At 38.0% G+C, this 12,331-nt stretch overlaps 1 protein-coding gene across 1 annotated transcript; it reads left to right on the top strand.

The window, feature by feature from the left end:
* Positions 1-9,633: 9,633 nt before the first annotated feature.
* On the top strand, positions 9,634-11,998 carry LOC105033770 (reticulon-like protein B2). The gene is made up of 5 exons (XM_010908685.4): positions 9,634-9,792; positions 9,911-10,091; positions 11,024-11,165; positions 11,245-11,314; positions 11,395-11,998. Exons 1-5 carry the CDS (start codon positions 9,675-9,677, stop codon positions 11,562-11,564), a joined length of 681 nt encoding a protein of 226 aa, XP_010906987.1. The 5' UTR covers positions 9,634-9,674; the 3' UTR covers positions 11,565-11,998.
* The last annotated feature ends 333 nt before the right edge of the window (positions 11,999-12,331 follow it).

Below are 12,331 nucleotides of genomic sequence, written 5' to 3'. Positions count from 1 at the left end.
TATACCCATCCCACTCCTGGAGATCTGTGACCCTACAACCACTCCACCTATCATTCGGAATTGCACATTAGTTCTTTTGTTTAAGTCACGAGGGATAATAATATCTGAGAAAGTACTTTCTGGCTAGGCTAGACGAGAATAATGGGGTTTTTGGCTCACAATAAGAATCGGAATTGGATCGGTAAAATTTTTAGAAGCATTTGGTTTGTGATTGGAATCAAACTTGAAATGAAAATTTATATTTTTAGGAGAGAATAGAAATTATATTTTAGATAGATTGGACCATTCTTATTCCGTCCTGGAATAAGAATTGGAATGAGATTTTTTCCAATCAAACGGTGGGAGTAGAGGCTATCCATTTCAATTTCGATCTCAGGTCTTAACTCTCTTTAACCGAGCATCTCCTAAATTTCTTTCCACCTTTTGGTAAATTTATATTTGATTAAACTCGGGTTCAAAAAAATCCTGGCCTTCCTGTAATATCTAATTGGTTTGTTTTTGTGCATTTATAATATCTGTTGGCATTCTTGGAAAAACTTTTGAGTTTTGCTGAATTCTCACCATTAAGGCACCTTTTCTTATCATTTCCTAATCTCTGAGAGCTAGCAAGGCTTGGACTCCACATTTTACACTAGTTAGATGAAGCCTCGAAATATCGGGGTCAAATTTTATGGCTTCAAGGAACACTGCTTTTGCTTTTCTGGTGGATGCAATTTATCCAAATGTCTGAACAGTGTTTTTCTGTCAAGTGAATGATCCAAAAGTTGTGTGGAGGTCTGAAAAGCAAATGATCAGAGTTGTGCATATGAAGTGTTGGTTATCTGCTTGATCATGGCTCTCACTATTGATGGTCATTCTTTTATTTTCTGTACCGAATAAACAAGGTGAATTTTAATGCCATGGTGATTGTGTTGCAAGGTGACGAAGTGGAGGGAACTGCAGAAGCCAATAATCTAAAAGGTCACTAACCAATCATCATCAAAAAAAAAAAAAAAAAAAAAAAAAAGAAAAAAAAAAAAAAAGAAAGGGAGTAACCAACCAAAGTCTGCAAAAAAGATTTAAGATGAGAAATTATATTCTACACTGTACATACCATATAGTTATGTACGCTGCTGATCGTAGCTGCTCATTTTTGTGATCCTTATTCATCAAGCACTCATTTTGATGCACAGCCATAGAAATGAGTGGCTAAGATTATTGGCATGTAGGACTACGTGGTGTATGATATAGTGTCTTGGAATATGGTTTAGAAATAATGAGAATGAACCGATCCGCATAAAAAAAAACTGTAGGATGTGATAACCTGTCCTGCACCATTTATCATTGCTGTATAATCTCACATGCCAAAATAAGTTACCATTTCCTGTTTCTGATTAAATATCGAGAAACATATTAATACTTGATATGAACTTATTTTACCATAGTGGATAACTTATTTCTATAATTAGTCATGAAAAGATGTACCAAAAAAATAGTCATTAAAATAATTAAACATTATCAATGGGATTCTCATACCGTGCTAAAAAATATAAATAAACATTATCCATTAACTTAATTTAGTTGATAACATGAGCCTTCTCTTCCTAGGAGCGTTTCCACAGTGACAATGCCAAGTTCATGAATTTCCTACTTAATTTATATAATATAATTGATGCTATTTTTTTTGCTACAACGTAATATTTCAGAAGAATTTCCGCTGCCACCATCAAGCTTCCTGATACCAAGTTGCTACATGTTTGCCATCATACGGCCCATGTAACATTACAAGATTTTCTCATGCATGTAAAGCACCGTATTGCGTAAAAGATATGAAGGACATGTCGAGGCATGCATTACCTCGGTGAAACTAGAAGTCTAAAAGTTTTCTTTCTTTGGTTCTTTTCTTTTCTTTTTTTTTTTTTTTGGAGAAAAGTTGTCTAATACTAAATATACTTAAATATCAAAAAACTTTATTGACCATCAAATATTATAGATGATCCATTATAGTATTCAAATGAGATTAAACGTAGCTGTTAGGGCTCAATAAGGCATTAAGCCAGTGTAGCTGGCCTTTCCTTGTATCAGCTATGGCTGTTCACAACGCCCTGTTCAGGTGGTTCTATGCTCCTACCACACCAAGTTCTCTATGACCACATTTGGTTATACACATATACATGCATACATGCAACCTTATGTTTTTTTCACAATCATCAACAGTTGTACATATTTGGCGCTGTAGTGATCAAAACTCATTTTACTTTGCATCCTGATCTGCTTTCATGCTTCCATTTTGTGCCCACAAAGCATGTAGCTCATAAATTTTTGATTTGCGAAGCATACACCAAAGTTCATAAACTCTGCCATATAATTTGGCCCTTTGGCATATAATCTATCTTAAGCTGATAAGAGCTCTGTATCCCTTAAATTATACTCTCTTCAGTTCCAGGGTATTTCAGAGGTTTCCATTAGACTTTGACCATTCCCATTTCATAGATGAAGTGAAGCATATTGCCCCACATGTTTCCTTTTTTTTTTTTTTTTTGTACTCTCTGCATGCTTCTCCAGGCTCCTGCCCTTTTGTCACTCAATAGGTGGATTAAATGATTTCTTTTGCCTCATTGTAATTAATTTTTTATTTTCTAATATAACTTAGACAACAATGTGATGTTAGATTGGTAGCAATCGGACTCAAGCTTCATACCTTGAGTTGCAGATTTCCTACCTGCAAAGAATATATTTTCACGTCATCTAAGTCTGCTGCATGGTAGACTATTGAGAATAGTGGACTGAACTGGCATGCTAAGATAAAATATCCTAATTATTGAGAGTAGTTGATGACCGCTTGTGGGTGATTGGTGGCATGGGCTCAGGGACATTTGGCTACTTTCCCATTAGTCATCATCCATAGGGAGTGATTGGGTCCCCAGAAGCTACTCTTGAGGTGGCCATGCGGGGGGAGTAAGAGCTCTACTACCTGAAGCTTCAAGCAGTCATGGTTTCCCGGTTCTGATGTAATACAAGGTCCCCTTTTTTTTTTTTTTTTTTTTTTTGAGTAAATCGACGATATCATACCAAGCATGTATATATACATCTATATGAATCAGAAAATAAAATATTCAAAAATTGAGTCAGAAGATCAGTTGCAGAGTTGTATAATATGGTGCCAGTGTGAATACCCACGTAATTAAGGTGCAATCCAATTTAAAGCACCATTCGCTTCTTTGTAAGTATGTGTTGTCTCGAATGAAATCAAGGTGTACATAATTCACTAGCAATTAAATACAAGAGAATGGGATCTCACATCGATGGTGTATCGGAGAGCCATCTAAAAACTGTCTGTCTCAATTGATATAGGAAGCTCTTAATACATTAGTACGTAGCATGAGGCAACCTCTCCCATACTACGTGCAGTTCGGCCAAATATAATATGAGGTCTTCCATTTATCAAACCAATGAAAAATTTAAAAACAACTCCTCCCATACAGCACGTAGTTCGGCTAAATGTAAGGCAAGATCTTCCATTTTTCAAACGAACAAAAAATTTCAAGCTTCCTTGATTTGAATGTCCTCAAATTAATGATAGCATGCCAGAGCCTTGCATTTGAGGCATAGCAGATGCATATTATTAGAATGGCTGTTGATCTGTTGCTTCTGTAGCATTAACAAGGTGTTTAACAATCTTTACTCCTCCCCACATCTCTCCCCCCCCCCCCCCCCCCCCCGCCAACACACACACAAAAAAAAAAAAAAAGAAAAAAAAAAGGAAGAAGAAGAAGAAGAAGTTGCATCTCATTTTCTTTTGCAGGTCAAAGCAAGTTTCTCTATTGGAGTTTGGACAATTAAACCTAGTAACATTTGAAAGACCAATGTTCTTGTAGCTATTGGAATTTGAAAACATTCTGAAAATTAAAATCCGGGGCTTTTGGAATCTCACATGACGAGCATCGTCGATCACGTAGTGTGATTCACCAAATGCTGCTATTCAAAACCTCCATGAAGTCATTAAATTAATACTTTTCATAGGTTTATTGGACACCAAATCATGACTTGTCATCACGTCTGTTGCTGCTCCGTACCTCAAAGCTCGGTCACCATGCGGGAGTGCAGGTAGGCAGATCCGGCTCCTGCTTGACCCTGGTTTGACATAACGTGCATTGGGTCAAAGATTTAGGCTCTAATTGTGTTTGGATATATTTAAAAATCTTTGCTTTTTCAAAGAGTTATATTTAAAAAACTGAGATGGGCAAAGCCTGTCAAAGAGACGGCAAAATCGCATACAAGGCTTTTCCAACTTAGCCCTGTGGCACTGCCAAACCCAACTTGTAGAGAATCAACAATAAGAGTATAGGACCAAGAATACCAAAGCATTTGACGCACTGAGCTTATACTACCAGAAAAGATAGCATTCTCGCTCCTCATACATCAGCAAACTCACATTATTGAGGACACCATACAAAGCTTTCTCATTCACACAAAGAAGCTCGAAGAGAAAGTACGTAATAGCAACTAACTAGCAAGAGACTGCTGACTAGCAAGTAGGAACCACTCGCACTGCATACATGCTACAACCCTTACCTTACAATTTCCATAAATATATGAAGGATTGCACCCTCTTCTCCCTCCTTAATCACAAGGTCATGCTTAACTCATTAAGGAGAAAGAGGATGCTCTTAATTAGTTCATTAACATTTGGGCATGGGCACCCCGCACGTGCCGGCCACCTTCTTACTGTTCTTGGAGTTGATATAACCCTGCAGCTTAGGGTTTTTCTTGTACTGGCAAAAGCAAGGCCTTTGTTCCTTCAGCTTAGCACAGCAGGCGGCGGTGGGCGGAGCCGCTGACAGGATCGCCTTTGCGCATGGGCTCAGCTCCATGGGGTTGCATGTCACCGACACTGCGGTCGGAGCTCGGCAGAGGAGAAGAGCTGTGATGAAGAAGAAGAAGAATAGAAGTGCTGACTTCATGTTAGCACTGGACCAAAGATGGAAGAAGCTGGCAATAAGAAGAGAAGAGGAAGGCAAGATGGGGGAGAGTGGAAGGGAGGAGGGCCTTATATAGACCATGGAGGCTAGCGCTCATGTGAATGGAAGGAAAAGGTGTGGCAGCAGCGCTTGGAATATGGCAATGTAGCCCAATGCCAGGACCCTTTCACATGGGTTCTTGGACCATTTCTATGAGTTTGTGTTTGAAACTATTGTTATATATGATGTTTGGTTCTCTTAAGTGATCTCTGTTGCTGTGGAGGTGAGAAAATGGTTCATGAAAAGTTCCACCACCAATAACATCCAGTGGCTATCTAATTTGTTGGTGGGGGTAAAGTAGTGTGGTGACTGGTGATGATGTGATTGGGGAGGAAGCGTGGCGGACCTCATCATGGATTTGGGTGGTGGGCTCAACGCGCTTTAGAAAATGTCTGAACTTTAACGGCTACCTTGATGGGCTCTGCATAGACTTTCGGACTGCGCTATATTGACCCACTAGTAGGAAAATATGAGAAATTAGAGGCCATAGTCTCTATATTCACGTCTGGTGCAATTTGACATAATATATGATCTATGACCAGAAACTGTAGGTCTTCTTTTGATAGAAACTATCCAGATGATTGGGAACTGGACTGCTCTCATCTCTTTTCTTGATCTTTGCTTAGGTTATGTAATCATGTCATGCAGGGCGAAGGTAGAGGCTAGCTGCAGATAAGAAAGTGAAAGAGTTGGTTTCATGCGACTGATGTAGCTGAATTATGTTTTAAATGCTGACAGATATCCCCCAAAAATGAGGCTGATAGCTGCTAGTTTATCTCTGTGTAATTCATTAGAAATGAAACTTTTTTGAGAACTAGGACCGCAATAAACCTAGCAAAATATTCTACCAAGTAAGAACACTGAACACTAACCCATTCAATTAGCCCGCTGAACAAAATCCCTCAATCCAAAGCCAATTTTTCTGGAAAATTTTATTAGCTCTAGCAACAGACTCCCCAATTGGATTAATATATAACAAACGCCACAAAAATATCAAGTCGACCTAGTAGGCTGGTAGTTCTCCTCATGTCAATCGGCTCAACCCTTGTACAGTATTGGTGATTGACGTAAGATGTAGCCTCTTCCTTTAATAAAATTGGATTGAGCTTAATCCAAATTTGAGACGCAAAAAGAAAAATACTAGAAGTGGCTTTCTCCTGCTCACTTCTATGGAGATTAATGTGGTATGTTTTCCAAGCATGAGTAAGGTGGTTGTCCACTATGTTCTGCCCGTGTGAATGGACAGTGGAGTAGATCAAGGAACTGCATGGAGGAAAAAGGAAAACTAAAAAAAAAAAACCGCTGGACTGCAGCTTGGGTTACTTCGCTATTAAAGGATGCAAGTATTATGGGATTGGCCTGGCTCTCAGAAGCCCTTTTTCTGTCACATGAACCTATCATTGCTCCAACAACACGCATTGATGTCTTCATGAAGGTCTTTTTTGATACACCACCATGATACTGATAACAGGTGTCACACACACACACACACACAGAGAGTGGGGGAGAGAGAGAGAGAGATGGGGCAAAGGAGATCTATCAACTGACCCCTCAAAGCTACCCTATTTCTCTAAAATAAAAATGACTATATATAACTTTGCCCATGTTATAATTACCTTGGGCCCATCAAGGTAGTGATTGGAGAATAAAGAAAACTGCTCCGTTCTCATTAGCTAGCTATCATCTAAATGATTTCAGAAGATAAATTTCAAAACTTTATTTATGGCAACTTGACTTTGTTCGGTCACGATTGGCATACCTTCGGTACTGAAGCTCCATCTGCAAGTCTCTTTGATCATTGCATTCTGGATTTTGGAGTGCAGATGGTTTTTACCTACCAAGGTGTTATCAATGCTGCTACGCGCATGCAGGGAAATAAAACTTTGAGTTTTCTGATATTAATGATTTATTTTATATTTTAAAATTTTTTCATTATAATTATCCTTTTTCTTGCCACAAAGGTGAGGGGGGGGGGGGAGAAAGAGAGAGAGAGGTGAAGGGGAATGTTGAAGGATTAAAATTTAAAAATAGTATTATATGATTTGCAACGTTGAAGGACTGGCCATTGAAAATATTTGGATAGCTAAATTTACTATCAAATAATCACCATTTTTATTTTTAACACACTGCACCAGAGGTATTTGGAGTAGGAGTGCTCACTAAATTATTCAAATCATTAAATTGAATTAGACTAAATTATTTTTATTAGTATAGTCTAGTTTGAAAACTAAAATGATTTGATTTGATTTATGATTTTCATATAAAATTATTTAACAAGTTGGTCTGATTTTATAAAAATATTATATCAGACCATACCGTAAAACACTATATATATATAGACACACACACAAACATATAAATTTTAGAATAAAGCCTAGCTGTTGGCTCTTTTATTCTTAGCTGTCCATTTTATTACCTCTATCCCCTAAGTTTTTTTCCTTTTCTTTACTGAAGTCTAAACCAAAGTGCCCTACTTCTTCATTACAAAATTACTTCTTCTTCGTTACAAATAGTTTTCATAGTACAGCACTTCTGATTTCTAGTTGAAGGATTAAAGAACTGAATGTTAAATTTTTAGTTTCTTGATCTCAAAAATTTTAATGCTTTCTTTTAGTAATAGTAAATTCATTCTGCATTTTGGAGCATTGCATAATCTGAATTCTTTGTAAATTTATAGGCATTTTTGTTTGATTGTGCATTTGTAGATTTTAAATAATGATGTATAATTGATGAATGTACTTATATAACAGTAATGAGACCTAAAGGCGTAATTTTCACTTTAATGGTTCTAAAAATTGAAGCTATATATTGCTTTGAAAGCTACCTCATAATTTCAATCTTTATTTAGCTAGAATATTTTTTTTCTCAAGATATTCATCTTCTGTGTTATAAGATGTCAAATCATTAATCAAACCAGACCAAACTATAATTTATCAGTCTGATCTGATCTGATTTGTAAAATTGACAAAGCATAATTTATTAGTTTGGTTGAAGAATATTTTCAAATCAGACCAAACCAAACCATGTACACCCCTAATTTGGATTGGTTGGAATAGAACTACGTGCATCAGCCGGCCCAGTTTATGAAGCCCAAGTACCAAACTAGGCCCAAATTAAGTGGAGGGCCCCATCCAAGCCACGTAACTTGTGCCAACCCATGTGAAACCTAATTCATAGAGCCGGATGATGAAGAAATGGCATCAGTTGCGCCAGCAACCGAATACATAATCAAATTGAGGTCCTATAGTAAGCCGTTAGCAGCATTTGACAAATGATTTTGAGGATCAATCAATTAATTCTTAACATCCAATGGCTAATTAGGTTTGGAAAATTTTGGCTTCTGTTCTCTTTCCTTTTTTAGTTCCATTGGTTCGAGATGAATTCTTGGCATACTCAATGAGTCTTAGTGATATAAGACCCTGCGGAGCCTAATAGTAAGATCCTACACTCACTATTGATCATATTAAAATCAGCATTTTTTTATTTAATGCACATTATGTATTTGTCTTTCATGGATGAATTTGCCTCAATCTTAATGCTTTTTGGGTTGCTGAGCTGATGGATTTTTGAGGTGAGACTTGCTCTAGAGATCATGCTCCTTTGTTTGAAAATAGAGATTCTAAATTGGATTCCAACATGTCTAATTCTCATAGAATTTTCAGTCCAATACTGTATGAATATCCAAACAAACTCTAAATTTTATTTTTGGATTTCAGTGGAGTTTATCTTAGCTTGAGTCAAGCCCGCAACTTGCTTTCTTTTGGCCTAAAATTGGTTGCCTGGATGCAATCCCTCGCGGGTTAAATGTGCCCATATTTTTGTATGTGATGAGTGGAATAAGTATTATATATAATGTGCTTTAATACTTTCAACAAAGGATATTGTGTTGCAGATCGCACAAGGATATGCTCACTTAGCACTAGCATAGGGGACGAAAGCTATATGTACAGAGCACCATAAAATAAATGACAAGCAAGATCCTATCTAAAAATCTAGGTATTTTGAGGATAGGTGGGCTCTGATACCATGTTAAGATCTTATCTAAAAATCTAAATGCTTAGATGGATAGATCCAAGAGTATATAAGCACCATAAGAATCCATAACCTATCTGATGTAGTAGTATTATTCTTCAACAAGCCTGAGCTATCCTTGAAGAGTTCATGGAATTCCAATTTCTTTGTAGCATTTGCAGGTCCCTAATATTCAATCATATATATCAACGCCCTACCTTCATATCTCAGAATATAGCTTTTCATATCTCCCCATGCTCCATTGATTGCCTTCAAAGAAATCCCCTATATTTTTTCTTGTTTCTCATACATATTTGTTTCCAAGAGATTACCGTAGAATCAAGCTACGAGCAACAACAGATGACACATGCACGCTATGTCCTTCAGATGCTGTCTTCCACCAGTTGGCTTCATTGGATGAGGGTGAGTTTCCTTGTCAAAAAGAGCCAAAGAGGTCCATTTTTTTTTATAGACTTCACTGTTGCTGGCAAACCTCCAGCTGAAGCAAATCATAATATCAGAGTTCCGGCTATCCAAAGCCAAAGTTATTCCTATATCCCTTGTACTCTTGGCACCGCTTGCCTTGAGCTGGGATTCCCAGGTCCTTATTATTAAGGATCCACCCAACGTCTCTAACCATCCCAAAATACCAGCTACCAAGCCATGCGTCGCGCCAAGTTTGATTTGGATTCCGATAAGCAGCAACCAACATCCACCGCCGCTAGAAGCCGCCGCCCTGGCGAACAGAGAAGTCTCCATGAACTCTTAGGTGGAGGAATAGGTACTGCAATCCATTTCTCTACAAATCTTTGAAGCCATCTAAATATTCTTTATAGGTTTTTGAAGTCTTAACATGCACGTAAACTTATAATTCCGTGTGCATGGATGGATTTCTTTAGTTGCGGACATCCTGCTATGGAAGAACAAACATTTATCAGCGGCAATTTTGGCTGGGGCTACGTTGATATGGTTTCTCTTCGAGGTGGTCGAATACCATTTCATTACACTCATGTGCCACATCTCCATCATAGCCATGTTTGTGGTCTTCATCTGGTCTAATGTAGCACATATGTTCGATTGGTAATCACCTCTTGGATTTGATGTTCTTTATTTTTTCCTCCTCAACTTTAGAATCTTTACGTTGCTCAAATATGAAGATCGTTACAGGCTTTTCTTTTGTATGCCTCAAGCTGGAAAAAGAGCAGCTTTAGCAAATATTTTGGATTAAAAATGACAAGCATATATGGATCTCCTGCAGGGTGTGCAGTGCACCCATGGATGCCATCCATCGTAGGATGGATGGCCGGAAACGAGCACGGGCCATGTGATGCACGCCACGCATGCATCCATCGGATCTCATCCACAAATGCACCACATACTGTAGTGCCGCACACATTGCGGGGGATTCATACTCTTAATCACATGGATATTTTTCTTAATGAGCACTTATTCTATAGAGTAATACTAAATCTACACGTGTGCAACAATGGTCTATAATAAATGATGTAGACTAAACTAATGAAAAATACCACTATAGTGTTTTGAGATGATTAACCAGTGTCCTGAGATAGTTGTAGCTGCTGTAGTATTTTTTTATTGATCCAATCTATAGCATTTATTGTAGGCTAAATCTAAACAGTAATTCCTCAATAGCTAGATGGATATGAAGTGTGCGGTCCAAAAATTATTATCTAATTAATATGGGCCTCAGCATGCTAAGAGAAATTATATCATGCACCACATGCATCAGCGGAGCACCAATCATCAAGATATGCACATTGATCGGCACTGTACATGGCCACGCGATGCATGGAGCACAGGATATAATTTCTTCCACACTAGGCCTGTAAATTGATGGGATATTCTTTGTTTCATGCTGCATGCATGGTGGCCTTTCCCTGCAAAGGCGGGGAACAACTTCACGTTAATCTCTCCCAATTTCTTTCTTGAACGGTCATGATTTTCCCTTTCAAAGAACGTCGAGTAGGAGGCTCACTCACTCATTCTTTCAGGTCTCCTTCCAAGATCCCTGAAGTAGTTGCATTGCAACGTGCCATCAATGAAGTTGCATCAGCCTTGCGTGGCAAACTCCAGTACTCCATTTCCAGCCTCCATGACATTGCTCGTGGAAAAGACCTCAAGCTATTTCTACTGGTAGAAGATTTATCCCTTTCTTTTGCACTTGATGCTTTCTCGGCAATGCATTAATTCTGTCCTTCATCATTTTGTTTAGGCCATGGTTTCCCTTTGGATATTATCAGTGGTAGGAAGCTGTTGCAGCTCCATCAGCCTCTGTTATCTCTGTAAGCTCTATGAAAAATCATTGCCAGTGACTGATATTTATTACATCTCTACGTATGATTGAAGGCTTCTTCTTGTGTAGGCTTTCTGTGCATTCAAACACTGCCAGCTTTATATGAGAGATACGAGTACGAAGTCAACAATCTAATTACCACGGGAAGCCGCGACCTCAGGAAACTCTACATGAAGTTGGATTCCAAGGTTCTCGGAAAGATTCCAAGAGGCCCAGTCAAGGAGAAGAAATTCAAATAAAATTATTCCAGCTTCTTGTTCGGAAGGTATACCGCTTGGCTCGTAGTCGCAAAATAACGTAGAATTTTCCCAAGAAACATGAAGTAGCATAGAATGCTACCGCTGTCCTGTGCATGTAAACAGGCTTGATATCAATTTATGATTGGATTCAAATTAAATCAAAGGAGTTTTAAAGGAATTCAATGATACTACCAGTCTAATATCCAGTGTTCATCTTGAAAACTCTATTGAAATCAGAAAGCAACGTGTTTGGGTTTGCAGTCCCACATGATGTCCAAGAGAGAACTATAGTGAAATGTCTGTCTCGTGATCTATACTGATGGATAGAAGGAAGGGATTGGAGGGCTTTGAAAGCTGTGCAAGATGCGATCTTATAATGGTTGATGTCACAAAAAAGAAGACACAGTCATTCTTTTGCACAAAAGCATACAATCCAAAACCCTGAAAAGGATGTCTAAGTTTGTAATATGTTGGCCATTGATGCTACGGAAATAAACAACATACCTTAGATGATTGTGCATGACTTTCACAATCCGGTGTATCATCAAAGAAAAAAAAAAAAAAGAAAGAAAAAGACTTTCACAATCTGGTTAGCTAGTCTAAAGAAAAATAACGCACGCTCTCATGTAAGATGCACGAAAGGACTAAGGATCATAAAGAAGCACAAGCATGCATAAGTAAATTAAACATCCTATATATATATGCTGAGTCGCATCCAATTCTTGAACCTTTTTTCTTCATAGTTATATGCCCATATATGCATAGAA

This window comes from Elaeis guineensis, chromosome 6 (genome assembly GCF_000442705.2).
Source record: "Elaeis guineensis isolate ETL-2024a chromosome 6, EG11, whole genome shotgun sequence".
Taxonomy (NCBI): Eukaryota; Viridiplantae; Streptophyta; class Magnoliopsida; order Arecales; family Arecaceae; genus Elaeis; species Elaeis guineensis.
The sequence above is the reverse complement of the archived record's forward strand: the minus strand, read 5'-3'. Positions and strand labels throughout refer to the sequence as shown.

Bases quoted from the DNA above. Each gene is read 5' to 3' on its own strand.
- LOC105033770 (XM_010908685.4), top strand. From the start codon at position 9,675: ATGCGTCGCGCCAAGTTTGATTTGGATTCCGATAAGCAGCAACCAACA. The intron at 10,092-11,023 runs GTAATCACCTCT...TCATTCTTTCAG, and splicing joins GTAGCACATATGTTCGATTG to GTCTCCTTCCAAGATCCCTG. The intron at 11,315-11,394 runs GTAAGCTCTATG...CTTCTTGTGTAG, and splicing joins CATCAGCCTCTGTTATCTCT to GCTTTCTGTGCATTCAAACA.